Below are 15585 nucleotides of genomic sequence, written 5' to 3'. Positions count from 1 at the left end.
ATTTTCAACTAGTCACCCAAGTTCTACATAAGATAGCTTTACCAAAGGTCCAAAAACTAATAAAAAGCTCAGCCACGTGCAAAATCCTTGGGCACGTGCGTGATTTCATAATGGTTATCTTTCATTGAGGCATTTCGTCGAACACCATGTATGAATCGGAAGAGGCTGTTTGGTTTTGCTCTACGTAGCCCGCCATGATATCTCTCCTTAAAGCTCGGGAGAAGCTTCTATCTCCTCTCTTCAGTTCCACCATCCGCAGACTCTCTTCTAGTCTCTCCTGTATATCTCTTTCTCTCTCTCTCTCTCTTTTCCCGCTTGTACTTTATGTGGCCATGATTACCAGAAATTATATATCGCTACTCTAAGCTGTGAGTCATTGTCTGGTTTGGAGCAGATTCTCGTGAAGATTCGAGAGATTCTGAAGTCTTGATACACCCAAGTGCTGATGTTCACCCAAGTGCTGTGATTGGCAAGGTTTGCTTCGTCTTGTTAGACATTGCTTTGGGTCTCTGAGTCGTTTATTAAAAACCTTCCACTTTGGTGAATTTGGATTTTGCTCTAAACTAGTTTGGGTTTAAGCTTCTTCTCTGATCATCTAGAAGACTGGAATAGCTTAACGCTCGAAAAGTATTATTCTTCTTTTTTTTAGCTTTTGGAAACAAGTTGAATTTGATGAAATCTGGTCAAAGTGAGATGCTTTGTTTGAGATTTGAGCTTAGTGATTATTAGAGCTTCCTTGACTAACATAAAATGTTGTTTTTCTTGACATTGGTTAACCAGACAAATGTTGTTTCCTTTTTTCTAACAGGGAGTTTCAGTTGGTCCATACTGTACAATTGGCTCTTCAGTGAAGCTAGGCAATGGCTGCATACTCTATCCTTCTAGCCATATCTTTGGAAACACTGAGTTGGGGGAATCTTGTGTTCTCATGACGTAAAATCCCTTTCAATTCTGTAATATAGTGTTTTTCTCTATTGTTTTTATATCAGTTGCTGTTTGCTATGTGTCTGCCTGGAATTTTTGTCAGCCAGTGGTGCTGTTGTTGGTGATGAGCTACCTGGATATACAGTCTTAGGATGCAATAACATCATTGGTCACCACGCCGTGGTTGGGGTTAAATGTCAAGACTTGAAGTACAAGGTGTGTGTGTGAGAGAGAGACTACATCATATTCCCTTTTTCAATTGCTATCGTCTTAATCTCATCCTAGTTGGAGACTAGAAACCAATATCCATCAAGATTTCATACCTTGTTTTCTTCTTTTAGAATGGGGATGAATGTTTTCTTTGCATCGGTAACAACAATGAAATTAGGGAGTTCTGCTCAATTCACAGGTCATCAAAGCCCAGTGATAAAACGGTATGCAACTGGCCATCGACTTATATCATTGAAGTTCCAAGAGGTTTTATCATGCTCTAAGTTATGGTTATTAATTGAACAGGTTATTGGTGACAACAATCTAATCATGGGTTCTTGTCATATTGCCCATGATTGCAAGATTGGTGACCGCAACATATTTGCCAACAATACCCTTCTTGCTGGCCATGTGACAGTAGAAGTAAGACCTTCCTTTTGTCTATAATCTAAACCTGGATTCAGCGGCATCGTTTCATTTGGTTTACGTTGTGAATTTAGGACTATACACACACAGCAGGAGCTACGGTCATCCACCAGTTCTGTCATATTGGCTCCTTTGCTTTCATTGGTGGTGGATCTGTGGTATGTTTTCCTCTGATACCTCTCAAAAGCCCACCTTTGTAACAGTTACTCACTGGTACGGTTACATATAGGTTTCACAAGATGTTCCAAAGTACATGATGGTGACTGGAGAGAGAGCCGAGCTTCGCGGTTTGAATCTGGAGGGACTAAAACGAAACGGATTTACCATGTCAGAGGTTTGTAATGTGTCCCAGAGTCGAGTCTTTTGAAATGAGAAACTGTATATCGCTTTGGAATGTTTCAAAGTAAAAAATCATGGTTGTTTATGGCATTGGTAGGTGAAGAGCTTAAGAGCAGCCTATCGTAAGATATTCATGTCTACCGAAACAGTTTCGTTAAGTCTTGAAGAGCGTCTCACGAAGTTGGTAAGTGTAATCAATTTATACTCTCTACACTATCTTCTTTCCTGTGGATATAGTGCAGAAACATATGAACATGTTGTATTTGATGCTTAATTCAGGAACAAGACCAAGAGCTATATAGCGTTCCTGCAGTATCCGCAATGTTGCAGTCAATCCGAGATTCTTTCACAGAAACTCGCCGTGGGATATGCAAATTTAGGCAATGGCTTGATTCCTGAGTTTCAATCTAAGAGACTTCGCCTAGGCATCCATTGATTAGCAATGGCTTATAATTATGCTCGACACCATTTCTTCCATTGGATCTGTAATAGCCTGTTATGTAGCTTTGACTAATCGCATAACATTCTTATATTCACTTGTCGTTATAAAATGACCCATACAAAAATAGTGGAAGGAAATCTCATTTGGGTTGGTCACTTTGGTATAATTACAATACACTGAAGATGTGCTACTTACATGAGCAAAGAAAAAGACAAAATAAGGTGTTCCTACAAAAAAAAATTACAGCTCATATTCGTGGCTGATCTAGATCGCAATCTCATGTCTATCGGTGATCTTGGTACGATTCACTTTTCTGGTCTCACCATATCTGTACACAGCAGGGGACTGTTTGATGATATCGTTTCTCACTTTTTTCGTTTTAGGAAAAATGAACTGAACTTGAGTATGTTTGTTAATAATCCTCTTTAGACTCATAGAGTGTCAATAGCCATTTTCAGAGCTCTTTAACCACCGAATTCAGAGACAAGACATGCTCCAGATGTCAAACCATGGAGAAGTGTAGAGTTAGTCTAGGAACTATCTAGACATAAATTGCTACGAATTACCCATCAAATTCTCCTTTTCTTTAGGTCTTGTAATCTTGTGTCCCTTACAAGGCATGTCTGCTTTACTAATTGATCAGCGGAATAATCTTCATTTACTCTGTTCATACCTGTCACCATGTTGTTCCAACAAAACGAAAATTTTGACTGAGATAAGCCTTCATAACGCTTAATCAAAAATTATGTTTTGTTCAGTCCTAAATCTGCTCCCATATGAATGCTCAACTCACCATAGAAGAACAGTATATACCAGAACAGACTATACTATAGGAACTACAGGGCGTTGAGCTTCGATAAGATAGATTTTGTAACTAGACTGTTAGTGCACTTTACGGATTCGATCAACTGATACTTCTGAGCCTGTAGCATCGGAGCACACTTGGCAATAAAATGTAGCAAAAAGTTTCCAAATTTTAGAGATTTGGAATACCTTTCAGCCAATTCCTGAACCTTAGAAACAAGACAATCAACGGAATCTTGAGTTAAAGGGACGCCATGGATCAAGATGTTCTGGAAAAGGATAAACAGAGATTCATTCCATGTTAGTTCTTCAGATATAAGATCTCGGTGACAGGGAAGGAACATAAACCTCCTCTCTTCTGTTCTTCCACAAAGTAACTTCTGGCAAAAACCAGAAATATGACCCAAGTGCAAGCATTCTTTCAAAACCCTTGAAATCACCTCACAAACGAAGTTGTTTAACCCTTTTTTCCTGAATATCAACGGGAACACCAACGCATACTCAGCTGCTCTTTGGTGGATCTTGCAAAACTCGATTGTTGCAAACATCAACACACGAGAGGCAGATTTCTCAAGAGACAAAAACTTGGGAAGCACGATGGAACATAGAACCTGACTTGGCCAACCAAGCTCATCTACCTCATTTCCACTATGCAAATTCGAAAGTAAAACTGCAGCAGTCTCATCATCTGCATTCCAAGGTTCAATCAAAGCCAAAACTCGGAAAGAGTCCCTACCCTTCCCCAAACTAAGTCTCCGAATTTCATCACACAAGGTTAAAACTTCAGAAGTAGACTCAGAGCTAGTAATCTGAACTCTAAGATTCGCCGCCATTTCATAATCATCAGCCTGTAACCCAACATTCATGATATGATCAGTGTTATCCACAACTTCTCGGTGATCTTCTTCCATATTCACTTTGATGAGACTTATCTCCTCTCCGTTCCAAGAATCAACAACCACCATTTCTGAATCAACATCATCGAATGATACAGGAAGCCATGGAAGAATTGTACCAGTAGAAGCAGCCTTCTCACTGAGCCAATCAGGTACAGAGTCAAATTCCTCCCTAAAGCTATCGTCATCAGCCGAATCCAAATCTAGATGAGATACCCAATCAAACTTTGGTTTAGGAATTCTGTCGAGCAGGTTCTGTGCATCTCTCTGTACCCAGAAATCAACAACTTTACCACTACCACCTCGCAACATTTCTCTAGCCAGCCAAAACAAATCACTAACGCGAAACCTCTGATACTCGAGAAGAAGGAAAGATAGAATCTTTGACTGAACAATGTTAGGTAATGTCTCAATGAAAAGAAGCCTGACGAAAAGAAAATAAACAATTTTATCAGCTACACAAATCAGTCCAAAACATAGAGAAAAAGCAAATGGAAAGTCAGGTCTTTACTTGTTCGTCGCCGGAGATGAATTCTGATCGCACTGTGTCTTGAGCAGCGAAACAAAAGAGCTCCGGTTGATCGGCGCCGCGGCAGAGGAAGAAGAAGAGTTAGAAGCCTGGTCTAGCCACAGCGAAGCCTCGGTTTCCGGGATGGAACTATTCAAGAAAATGTCGAACAGGGGGATCCACTCCTCCATTTTGTGTTCCCTCTCTGACTCAAACCGAACCGTAGCCGAGAAAACTAAAACGATATTGTCTCAAAAATGCGCGGGAAGAGTACAATTACAAGGGTAAGTAAATCTAGGAATGAGCGGTACATTTGTTTGGCTTAATCAGAAATTCAGAACTATCACAGAGTAGTTTTTAGTTCAATGTTGAGGATGGGAAATTGGGTTCTTTTTTTTTGTTTGACCTACACAACTTCTTTTAACCAATAAAGGTTTGGTTGAAAACCGGATACCTAGGTCTAGTTTAAACTTTAAACTATACAAAAGACAAATTTTGTTTCCTTTCTTGTCTCTCTCAAACTCTCCAGCCATTAGGTAGTATCTCACCATATTTACTTGGCGTCATTCCCCTGAATTTTGAAGGATGAAAATGCGTTAGAATTTCAAACAACACCATACACCAACATCCTTCATCTAAACTTATAAAGGAAAAAAAGTAACAGAAAGAAGAAAAAACACTTACCGACCTTGGTTGCATTGCATTGCGTTGAGCTAGACTCTTCTTTAGCTTTAGGAAGAATTGTTGGACAGCAGAAGCTATGGATCAAAGGCGTCGGTTTCTCAAATTTACCATCAGGAAGCATACCCTCTCTAGGAATTTGAACCCAACATAGTCTCCATCGAAACTTTGAGGTACCCATCCACTCCTACCCTATTACCGTGGGTTGATTTCACCTTGAAACACATTTCTCCTTTGTCTTCTACCACACCAAGTATGGAAACAGCATGAACTCCTTTTAGTTTAGATTCCTTGTCCATGGGGCCACGATAAACGCCCTGTTTCATCAGTATGTTTTCAGAATCACATAGAGTTTAATAGTACCAACTTCAATAAATACAGATATGTATACATACCCCTTTAGTTAACTTGTAATCAGGCATGAATATGTAGAGGGATGCTCCAATGGGTTGTTTCTCAAGTCTGATAAGTGCTTCATCCAATGATAACCTATCCACCCGATCTATGTGTGCTAGATCAACTGTAGAACGTGCTGGTATCTCAGACTTTTGTCTACACCTTACATATTTCCTATGGATTGCCTTTTGAAGTCCATGTTTGAGTACATAGTCTAAACCTTTCCCTATGCTTAGAGTGTAACAATGGTGGCCTGAGCGCCTCTTTGTTGCTTTAGACGGATTAGCAAAGTCAACTAGTTCTTGGATTGAGTACTCTGTGTATTCCTTGTCTATGCCCTCAATAAAGAGCAAGGCACTAATAAGCTCCGATGCCACTACTGCCCAGCATGTCTCTGCGAGGTGAAAAAGTGATCATGAAGTTTTCCTTAAGCAAATATGTACGTGTAAACTTGAAAAGAGCTTTTACCGCAGGGTCCTTGATCTCTCATGTGACACATTTTTTCCTCCCAATCCGTAGCTAATAGGCTATTCGGGACACGCTGAAATAGTGAGGAGAAAGTCTTTCCTTTTAAGTTGGCATAAACCTTACATATAATTGAAAACGAATGAAAGGTAGTAAGGTCCATGCCATTACCTGTGATACACGCCAGCGTGCATATACTGCTTCGCATACCTCCTCAACCTTGATGCCAGATTTAGGAGTTGTTGCCATTATTTGCGACAATATACCAACTGGTATGATCTCGAAAATGTAAGAAAGAAGCTGCACATTTGCTCGAGATACCGCTAACAGTTCCTGTTCAAACAAGGAACCATGTTTCGACTACAATCAGTATAAGGTATTTTTATCAGTTTTTCTCAGTCTTATGGATTCACTTACTTTGGGTTTACATTTTTGCTTGTTCTCCTGCGGATAGAGAAAAAGTCAGAAACCATGAATCTTGATTTACAGAGGGTTGTTGTTTCTAAATTCTAACACACCCACCCACAAAACGGAAACCAAAAACAAGATAAACGCTACTACATAAGCCAAGTATTAGTAGAATCCATTAATCTGACTCAAACTGTAAGGAAGTTTAGTTTCAATTCTTCTAAACCCGATCAATTCCACAATAACCTAGGATCCCTGCTCAGAACAGAACATACCAAAGAAAGAAAGAAAGAAAGAAAGAAAGAAGAGATGGGATCCAATTGTTTCACTACACTACGCTGGCTAAACCTAACTGTTACGTACGTTTGCTATACTTGCTGTACACGGAATGCAAAGAAAGGGAGAGAAAAAAGATTGAAAAAGAAGAAGAAGACGTTACAACAAGCGGGAATTGAAGATTGGGTACAATTTCCATATATGTATGAAATGTATAGAGTTTTAATTGAATAGTTTTGTTTTTACTCAAGTAACCCTGCATTCTCAAACTTATATATATTTGACTCATAACTTCCTTATTGTGGAAATCTAAACCGAATGATCTGGCTTACCGTTACCGATATAAAGTTATAGACGACGGCGTAAAGCAATCGTTTATAATGGGACTCTGATGGGCCTTTCTTAGGCTTTATGTTGCTGTAAACCCAAAGCTTGAGGCCTGATTTGGTTAAATTTAGTATATCAAATTTTGATAATTTATTTATGCAAAACCCAATAATAATTTTTCAATATCTTCTACTTGTTCTCCTCCGTTGCCATCCCGCAAGCAAAATCGACGAAGAAGACGATTACCAGGTTCGCGACGATTTCTCAATTTCTTCTTCTACTTGTCTCTGTTCGCTTTTATCTTAGCCATCGTAGATCTAACTTCTTATTGGCTGAAATTGTTTAGGAGTTTGCAAATCTTCGTCTATGGTTCTTTTTATATATGGATTTTCAAAATTTCAGTTGTTCCTCCTCATGTGATTTGATTGATACATTTTTAGCCATTATAAAATGTGTATATCAGGGTTTTGTGTTGTCAATACTGCTGACGACCCACATATGTTTCCTGTCATGTAGAGTTTTAGGATATGGTAGCACTCGAACCCGAACCACCGCAAGTTGAAGAGACCACCGTGTCTTCTTCGTATGATCCGGTAATTAGTTCCGGTTTTATACCGAAAGAAGAATGGTATGCCGCTGTACACTACAATCCACCATCTGGATGGACTGACGAATCTGATGATGAAGTTGACCCTGTTTTGGAGCAAGAGTACTATAACCAAGTTTGGGACTCCGATGTAAATCTTTTTTCACCTAATCTCAATTGTTATTGATGTCTTTATGCTTGGGATGTGGTCGTTTTTCTCGTAATGAGATTTGTGTTTCTGAATATATTGTTTTGTAGGGATTTGATGTTAATATACGTATTTCTCCAAATATTTCATTCCATGTGTTCAACAACGAGAGGACTGTCGTGATGACACGGTTGGCATTTGTACTAGAGTGGGACTCCATTGGTACAATCTTCACAAGGTAACCCACTACTTGTTGTGTTCTTTCTTTCTCTCTACATATGGGTTTTGACCTTCATCTATACAATCTCTGATTTTAGGGATCAAACCTTCAGTTGGTGCACGTTGATAAATATATTTCTAGGTTCTGTGCGCTTATGACTTACCATATAACTGCCCAAGCTATTGATCCTGCCAACGATTCACGTTTCACTTTCCAGACATGTGTTACAAGTTCTAAATGTAAGAACGACGAAGATCTGAGGATAGTCGCTGAAGTTTGTAGAATTAAACCCAAAATTCAAGGTGACTTCATGTGTGGTTTTGATTGGTCTGGGTTGTAAATTTTTTCGTAGTCATCGTAAATTTGTAGTCTTGATGATTCTGGAAAATGTTGTAAACAGGTACTGGAGATGAAATAAAGCTATGGGATGACGAAGCAATAGATGATTTATACAAAGGCAATCTATCTGAGTGGGTTGCACTTGATGCTTTGATGTCATCCAGTGAGCATGATCAGTTTTATGAGATGCAAGAATCAGATATCCGAGAACACAACTGGCTTAATCTGTACACTGAAGCTGCGTTTTACTCGCTGTGGCAAGGACATGTGGCAAGTCTCGAGTCTTGTGTGCCTCTGCAAATAAAGAAGGTCATTGTACAGACTCGTGAAGCTGTGGAGTCAAAGGAAAAGCTCAAGGCTGGGAATGCGACCTTCTACATTTGTTTCAGAGGCTTGAATCCTCCTCATGGTTCACCTCAAGATCACAGAGCCATTGTAAGAAGAACCGTCGATGGGATTCCAGGACATGTTTGTCTTGAGTTTAAATGTTGGCTCGAGGATATGTGAGGCCGCTCTGTTAACTTACAAGTTTTGCAGCCTGAGATTTGTTAGCTATCTTTAATTCTTGCTGTTTTATTTTGTTTTATGTTGCAAATGTAATATACTACTGAAAAATCGATCCTATCAAAATTACCGTCTTGGTTTAAAGTTACTAATGGGTGAAACGGTTAAACCCAAAATTGTTTGATCAAAATATTCATATCAATTGAATTACCCACTAAGAGAAATTTTATTTTCTATCTGATTTACTTATGAAGCCAAATGATTCCGTGTCGTCTAGGTTATTTGGCAGCAAACATGGGGACGAATCAAGAAAGACTTATTTATGTTTTGGAAGAAGGAATGTACGCATATTTGGTTGATGTTTTTACATGCCTGAGCTTTTGGTTACATATGTAAAAGTTCATGTTGGTGCTACTTATCTTTTTTTGTCTCCCAGATAAAGGTTAAGTTTGCTACGCCTTTAGAGATCAAGAAGGTCGTTGTGCAAACTCATGAAGCCATAGAATCGAAGGTAAAGCTAGGCCGGGAATGCAAATTTTACATTAGTTACAGTCCCTGTGGTCTGATCAAAGATCACCGAACTGTGGTAAGAAAAAACACAGATGGTGATCCAGCACACCTTTGTCATGAAGTTAAGAGGTGGTTCGAGACATGTTAGCTTAAAATGTCCAGACGTTTTCGAACAGAGGTTGTTTGTATTCCTAATTTCCCACATCTTGAGAGATGGCACATTCTATAAACAAGATTTCTGAAGTTGTTTTCAATAACATTAATTTTCTCGGTTTCTATCTCAGTTTGGTCTAAAGATTATGTGTATACATGAAGTGTTTGGATCTGGATGTTATTAAGCCACCAGGAGTTTTCTTGAGTAAACAACGTACATAGGATCTGAACGCCCTGGATTTGGAGATATATCAACAGCCTGGATTGATCACAAGTTGGAACGAGTTCATCACCAAGAAACATGGAAATTAATGCTCTTAAAAAGGATTCTAATAAGGTGTGTTGATGAAATATACAGAAATACCTGAGGAGATTCGAATCCTCCAGCGTAGTGAAAGTATGATCCAACAATGAGGGCATGATCTGCGTCACCAGTTGATGTCCATATCGATATTGCTTTAGTAAAGAAGCAACGGTTTGAAAAGCTGCAAAGAAAGATAAGAGGAAATGAGCGGGTTGACACCATGTGAATATGCATAATATTACTGTGTCACAAAATTTGAGTTTAGGTTAAAGAGAACCTCATTAGAGCTAGTCCTCCGGGCTTGAGGATTCTGTTCATTTCCCTAAAAACTTCAAGTGGCTTTGTAAGATAATCCACACTTACCTGTTCAGATGCCAAGAAACATACCAATTTGTAAGAGCTTGAGATTCAATTACAAAATTCAAGTTTTAGAGATGTTAAAAAGAATGCAAGTGTGGTCTTACCACATTGGTAATAACTTGGAAAGAATTGTCTTCAAAAGGTAGCTTTGGATTGAGATTTAAGTCTTGGACTATGTACTCTGTGAGAACCTGAGAGAGACAATAAGATCCTATCATCTGATGATCCACCTCATCTCTAAGTAGTAAATACATAATATTGAATGTTCTTTACCGGATTGCGCTTAAGCTCTTCTTCATTCATACCCATCCCAACTATTCGTTCTTGCTTATATCCTGCTGGATAATGGCTGACCTATGTAATGTAACATCATAACAGCCAATAATCTAACTTCAGATGATTCTTAATAAGAACAATTGACACACTAAAAAAGGATTTGCAGTTTGTACATACCCAACTGCTACACATATCAAGTATGCTCACTCCAGGAGTATCGCTCTGAGGCAAAACCTTGGAGTAATACTTTGTCAATGCAGCTATGGCTGGATCATCAATGTGTGTCACAAACCTTGGAGCTTCATAGAATGTTGAATCAGATGACCTTAGGGAAAGTTTGGGACACATGTCAACAAGACCTCAGTATATTTCAAAACAAAACTATGACTCAATTATGCCTTACAGAGAGCAGAACAGAGTAAGACTATAACAAAACCTTAGAACTGTAATCTTACTCATCGTATCGTTGGAAATCTTCTTCTTTAAATGGGAAAGTCTCAGGCCAATCCACCTTATTCAACGCCTGAAACCAAGGAAATGGGTTCAAATTTCATAAAGCTACAAACTTTGAACAACTAGCCTACATTTCGATTTTTTAAATTGCCAGAGTCAATGATAAACCCAAATCCCTAAAGCTACAAACTTCAACAAGCTATTGAATCGAAACCCTGGTTGAAGCGAAAGTGAAATAGACCTGTTCGACGGGAGAAGGATTCGTCTGCCTCGCGGAAGCAATGAAAGATTTACCGCCAAAAGTACCGGACATGTTGTTGTTCATCCACAACGAAACGCCGCCAAAACCACCGAGAACTACCCGGCGACGTGAAGAAGCGCGAATGCAACGGTGGAATGGTTTCGAAGCAGTCGTTAGGAGATTGAGAGCAGGGTAAGCTCGGAGGAAACGGGAATTTCCGGTGGAGGAGAGAAACGGAGGCAGAGAATTGGATCTGAGGCTATGAAAATTACAAGTTTTGGACATTGTTTCGTAGATTGTTGGGTTTTGTCTGATTTGCAAAAAGGTTTGAACTTTTCAAGACGGAACAACATGACGATGAGATGATGTGTCGCACATATCGATCGATGAAGATGACGCTTCGAGTCTAGTGATCCAAACCACTCTTACGTGGTCGTTTCTCTTTGTTAGGGGCTTTTCTTTATTTTTACAAAGTTTTGGGGAGTAACTGTAAATAAACCAAAAATTTCTCTTCTCATTTATTTCTCTTCCTGAAAAGTTTCGTGAAAAGTTTCAATCCATAATTCACAAAAAGTTAACTGGACTTAACTTAAGAAAATAAAATCATATGAACTTTGGATTTTTGAGTTGTGTAAGCTTATTTTTCGAATAAATCATACATTCAATTCAAGTTCAAAACTCAAAATGATCTAGCCAAAGTACTCATTTCTGAATAAGATTCAATTTCAAAGACAAGTGACGATCCATGTATACTTGTTTTTATATTGTCACAATTTCATACACTATTGTCCCAATTTTTGTTTGTTTTACTATTCATACCATGAACTTGTGACTAATTAATTAATTAAGACTACTAAAGTAATCCTAAATACTTAAAATCGTACATGCATGTATTTGTTTTGGAAAAATGGTTCATGCATGAGTCATCATGGGCTAGTCTTGATGACGAATACAGTCAAAATCTCGTATGTAATTTATATTATTGCGTGTGCATGTATCTTTACTTACGATGTAAATACACCATTTGAAAAAGCATTCATATACACCTAATTATGAGATGGCTAATGAGTCCATAGGCACAATCACCTTTTTAATCATCTTAAGGTTGCGTCTGTTGTTGACGCAAAAACCATTTTAATTTTTTATATTACAATTTAATTAAACCATTAAAATGTTACTATGAATAAAATTTTAAGGACTACTAGTCTCCACTACATAATTTTTTATTTAATATTTACTACTCTTCATGACATTACATTTTATAACAAGAAAATTAACCTAACTGCTTTGATTAAAAAACTATTTCATGAGTCTTGGCAGTCACAATCACCTTTTAATTTTATCTTGTAATTCACACGGTATTATTCTCATTTGTTTGGCTTATACGAATGACGTAAACATGCACGATTATTCAATAAGCACAGAGACACAAACACATCTATATAAAGAGGTAAACACGTTATCTCACTTCTCATCTCATTTCCAACTCTCAACATAAAATATCATCAAACACACGATCCGAAACCAGAGAATGGCAGAAAAGCCCAATTTCGAATCTTATTTCCAACCTCCCAACATGAAATCTCAAAACACGACTATAGCAAAAGATGCGTACAAGTTCGTTTACACTGCCAACGAAGCAGCATCAGAAGGCGTCACCGAACCCAAGAGACTTCCAATGCTGATCAAAAAGACGATGTCACTCGCTCGGGCTCCAATCTCTACGTACAAAGTCGGAGCCGTTGGGCGCGCATCATCGGGTCGGGTCTACTTAGGAGTCAATGTCGACTTCCCAGGTCTTCCTCTTAACCAATCCATCCATGCAACGCAGTTCCTCGTCACCAACCTTGCCCTCAACTCCGAGGAAGGCCTCCGTCAATTAGCCGTTGGTGTCTCTACCGACGGCATCGAGATCGGCGCGCCGTGCGGAAACTGCCGCCAGTTTCTTTTGGAGATCAGCAACGCACCTGACATCAAAATCCTATCTAGATCAAAGCGTGTAGAAGCATCATTCACGACCCTTAAGTGCCTCTTTTCAGACAGATTAACCCCGGACCAGGTCCTCCCAAAGGGTACCCCTCTCCTTCTCGACAAGCGCGATAACTACCTGAGCCTCCCGAGTCCTGTCCAAGGAGAGATCTGCTCAGAAACAGATTGTTCCCATTTGAAGTGTAGGGCTCTAGCCGCGGCAAACAGTTCGTTCTCTCCGTACACTGACTCTCCGTCGGGAGTGGCACTGCTTGACAACGAGGGGAACGTGTACCGTGGATGGTACATTGAATCAGTGGCGGCTATCCCTAGTTTGGGGCCAGTACAAGCTGCGCTGGTTGATTTTGTGGCTCGTGGCCGAGGCAAAGGGTTCGATAAGATCGTCGGAGCGGTGCTGGTGGAAAAAAGTATTGCCAATGTGAGGCAAGAGCGCACCGCGAAGATGATTTTAGAGACTATAGCAGATCCCAACTGCGATTTCAAGGTCTTCTATTGTAAGGACGATCTCGGACAAAAACTGATGACCACTAGGTTTCGTTTTTAATCTATCATAATTTTGCTATGTTTGGTTGGGTTCATGAAACCTTTTAATAATGTCAATATGATAAAATCATAATTATGCTGTTTTATCTTTGTGGGTTTATCGTTCGTGTTACCTTTTAGTAATTTCAATAAAAATAATATATTCATAACCATCTAAAATCACTTTTGCTCTTATAAATTTCAACTTACAAATATTATTTGTGAGTTGCTTCTCTTCCAGAAATGTAAACAAAAGCTTTTTTCATTGTTTTCTAAAAAGTATTATAAAAAAATGCCTTTGAATATGAATCTCCATTAATGAGTTCTTTTTTTTTTTTGAAAGTCTCATTTGCAAACATATCAAGGTTGGGACCATTGGCCACTGGCAAATGTCTTTTATGTGCATAACTGAGGAACAATAAAACTATCTCAGAATTATAGAAGAGTTGATTTTTTTTCATAATATGTATTGGTATAACAACTTCATTCTAAACCCTGAAAATGTCTAATTACAAAAGTATGATGATGTATTATATCCCCTAGATATATGAACATAAAAAATGGCAAAAAATGATGTGAGCAGATTTGTCTAATTACAAAAGTATAAAGGTCTATCATTTTGTAGAATTAGATATCGAACCAACTTGACTTTATTGATTTATGAACTTGTGTATTTATACAAGAGATATGACCTCTAAAATAAGCCCTAATCCTATACACTTTCGGGCTGCTAATCCTTATCACAATAAGAAGATAAACATAACATAATATACGAACTTATCCTCAATACTCCCCCTCACGTTGGAGTGTGAAGATCTTGAACGCCCAACTTGGACATAATGTAATAAAACTGATCGCGACCGAGAGCCTTTGTGAAAATATCAGCCAGTTGCTCCGTGGTTCGAACATGTTGTGTAGAAATAATGCCATCACGAACAGCATGACAATCGTTCTCTATATGCTTAGTACGTTCATGAAAAACTGGATTGGCGGCAATATGGATAGCCGCTTTACTATCACAATACAAACGAGCTGGCGCAGCTTGGTCGATGCCTAATTCCTTTAACAACTTGCGAAGCCATTTGATTTCCTTAAGGGCATATGACATTGCCCGATACTCAGCTTCGGCGGAAGAATGAGAAACTGTGTTTTTTTTCTTAGTTTTCCAAGAAATGGGGGAACCACCAAATAACACAACATAAGCACTGAGAGAACGACGAGTCAGCGGACAAGTACTCCAATCCGAATCACAATAAACCTCCAAAGTTAAATCGACAGTGGAGTGTAGTAAAATCCCTTGACCGGGACAACCTTGCAAATAACGTACCACACGTAACGCAGCATCCATGTGAGCTTCTCTCGGAGTTTGCATAAATTGCGACAACACATGAACCGAATAGGACAGCTCCGGCCGAGTATGAAGCAAATACAACAAGCGACCAACAAGACGACGATATTGTCGTGGCTCCTTAAGTAATGGACCATCATCAGTGACAAGATGATGATTTTGCTCTAAAGGAGTAGAAGCTGGTCGAGAACCGAGATCACCACTATCCTTAATGATGTCAAGTGCATATTTTCGTTGAGAGAGAAAAATGCCCTCAGAGCCACGACTCACCTCAATGCCAAGAAAATATTTTAGCTTCCCCAAGTCCTTCATAGAGAAACAACGACTTAAGTAGTCTTTAAACTTCTGAACCATAGAAGCATCATTACCAGAAATGAGGAGATCATCAACATAGATCAAAACGCGAATATCAATGCCCTTTTTGGTGTAAGAAAACAAAGAGTAATCATCGTAGGATTGCACAAATCCAAACCGTAAGAGCGAATCAGAAAGCTTTTTAAACCAGCACCGAGGAGCCTGTTTCAAGCCAT

At 38.9% G+C, this 15585-nt stretch overlaps 6 protein-coding genes across 8 annotated transcripts; 3 read left to right on the top strand and 3 right to left on the bottom strand.

Annotated features, from left to right (window-relative positions):
* The first annotated feature begins 39 nt into the window (after positions 1-39).
* LOC17879087 (probable acyl-[acyl-carrier-protein]--UDP-N-acetylglucosamine O-acyltransferase, mitochondrial) lies at positions 40-2467 on the top strand. The gene is made up of 10 exons (XM_006282602.2): positions 40-279; positions 395-474; positions 809-933; positions 1032-1140; positions 1266-1358; positions 1441-1557; positions 1635-1718; positions 1790-1894; positions 1997-2083; positions 2179-2467. The coding sequence occupies exons 1-10, from the start codon at positions 195-197 to the stop codon at positions 2296-2298; spliced, it is 1005 nt and encodes a 334-aa protein (XP_006282664.1). The 5' UTR covers positions 40-194; the 3' UTR covers positions 2299-2467.
* LOC17879113 lies at positions 2466-4883 on the bottom strand. 3 transcript variants are annotated; one of them, XM_023779404.1, is made up of 3 exons: positions 4553-4883; positions 3135-4465; positions 2466-3014 (listed from the first exon to the last, which is right to left on the bottom strand). In XM_023779404.1, exons 1-2 carry the CDS (start codon positions 4738-4740, stop codon positions 3178-3180), a joined length of 1476 nt encoding a protein of 491 aa, XP_023635172.1. In that variant the 5' UTR covers positions 4741-4883; the 3' UTR covers positions 2466-3014; positions 3135-3177. The 3 variants fall into 3 exon arrangements, with proteins under 3 accessions (XP_023635172.1, XP_023635173.1, XP_006286015.1); XM_023779405.1 differs by having other exon boundaries at positions 3335-4465; XM_006285953.2 differs by having other exon boundaries at positions 2466-4465.
* A 478-nt stretch (positions 4884-5361) lies between these two features.
* LOC111829286 (caricain-like) lies at positions 5362-6340 on the bottom strand. Its single transcript, XM_023777992.1, has 4 exons — positions 6263-6340; positions 6095-6167; positions 5626-6020; positions 5362-5547 (listed from the first exon to the last, which is right to left on the bottom strand). Exons 1-4 carry the CDS (start codon positions 6338-6340, stop codon positions 5362-5364), a joined length of 732 nt encoding a protein of 243 aa, XP_023633760.1.
* Positions 6341-7293: 953 nt separating this feature from the next.
* LOC17880983 (UPF0725 protein At4g29550) lies at positions 7294-9130 on the top strand. Its single transcript, XM_023778810.1, is given in 6 exon segments — positions 7294-7351; positions 7619-7839; positions 7947-8003; positions 8006-8074; positions 8154-8358; positions 8457-9130. Coding segments are annotated over 5 exon segments (987 nt in total). The 5' UTR covers positions 7294-7351; positions 7619-7629; the 3' UTR covers positions 8903-9130.
* Positions 9131-9604: 474 nt separating this feature from the next.
* Positions 9605-11599, bottom strand: LOC17877382. Its single transcript, XM_006284076.2, has 8 exons — positions 11197-11599; positions 10958-11025; positions 10680-10827; positions 10500-10580; positions 10331-10417; positions 10144-10229; positions 9927-10047; positions 9605-9821 (listed from the first exon to the last, which is right to left on the bottom strand). The coding sequence occupies exons 1-8, from the start codon at positions 11479-11481 to the stop codon at positions 9744-9746; spliced, it is 954 nt and encodes a 317-aa protein (XP_006284138.1). The 5' UTR covers positions 11482-11599; the 3' UTR covers positions 9605-9743.
* Positions 11600-12726: 1127 nt separating this feature from the next.
* On the top strand, positions 12727-13874 carry LOC17878671 (cytidine deaminase 7). Its single transcript, XM_006285916.2, has one exon. It carries the CDS (start codon positions 12728-12730, stop codon positions 13727-13729), a length of 1002 nt encoding a protein of 333 aa, XP_006285978.2. The 5' UTR covers position 12727; the 3' UTR covers positions 13730-13874.
* The last annotated feature ends 1711 nt before the right edge of the window (positions 13875-15585 follow it).

The sequence above is a fragment of the Capsella rubella genome, unplaced genomic scaffold (genome assembly GCF_000375325.1).
Source record: "Capsella rubella cultivar Monte Gargano unplaced genomic scaffold, Caprub1_0 scaffold_7, whole genome shotgun sequence".
Classification (NCBI taxonomy): Eukaryota; Viridiplantae; Streptophyta; class Magnoliopsida; order Brassicales; family Brassicaceae; genus Capsella; species Capsella rubella.
Note: the sequence above shows the minus strand (reverse complement) of the source record. Positions and strands in the feature narration are given on the sequence as shown.

Excerpts from the sequence above, each read along its gene's own strand:
- LOC17877382 (XM_006284076.2), bottom strand. The coding sequence starts at position 11,481 with ATGTCCAAAACTTGTAATTTTCATAGCCTCAGATCCAATTCTCTGCCT. Across the intron at positions 11,026-11,196 it reads ATCCTTCTCCCGTCGAACAG|GCGTTGAATAAGGTGGATTG; the intron begins GTCTATTTCACT and ends CCTTGGTTTCAG. Across the intron at positions 10,230-10,330 it reads TCCAAGTTATTACCAATGTG|GTAAGTGTGGATTATCTTAC; the intron begins GTAAGACCACAC and ends GCATCTGAACAG.
- LOC17878671 (XM_006285916.2), top strand. The coding sequence starts at position 12,728 with ATGGCAGAAAAGCCCAATTTCGAATCTTATTTCCAACCTCCCAACATG.
- LOC111829286 (XM_023777992.1), bottom strand. The coding sequence starts at position 6,340 with ATGGCAACAACTCCTAAATCTGGCATCAAGGTTGAGGAGGTATGCGAA. Across the intron at positions 6,168-6,262 it reads CACGCTGGCGTGTATCACAG|CGTGTCCCGAATAGCCTATT; the intron begins GTAATGGCATGG and ends TCACTATTTCAG. Across the intron at positions 5,548-5,625 it reads ATTACAAGTTAACTAAAGGG|GGCGTTTATCGTGGCCCCAT; the intron begins GTATGTATACAT and ends CTGATGAAACAG.
- LOC17879087 (XM_006282602.2), top strand. The coding sequence starts at position 195 with ATGATATCTCTCCTTAAAGCTCGGGAGAAGCTTCTATCTCCTCTCTTC. Across the intron at positions 280-394 it reads ACTCTCTTCTAGTCTCTCCT|ATTCTCGTGAAGATTCGAGA; the intron begins GTATATCTCTTT and ends GGTTTGGAGCAG. Across the intron at positions 1,895-1,996 it reads ACGGATTTACCATGTCAGAG|GTGAAGAGCTTAAGAGCAGC; the intron begins GTTTGTAATGTG and ends TGGCATTGGTAG.
- LOC17879113 (XM_006285953.2), bottom strand. The coding sequence starts at position 4,740 with ATGGAGGAGTGGATCCCCCTGTTCGACATTTTCTTGAATAGTTCCATC. Across the intron at positions 4,466-4,552 it reads TCATCTCCGGCGACGAACAA|GCTTCTTTTCATTGAGACAT; the intron begins GTAAAGACCTGA and ends TCTTTTCGTCAG.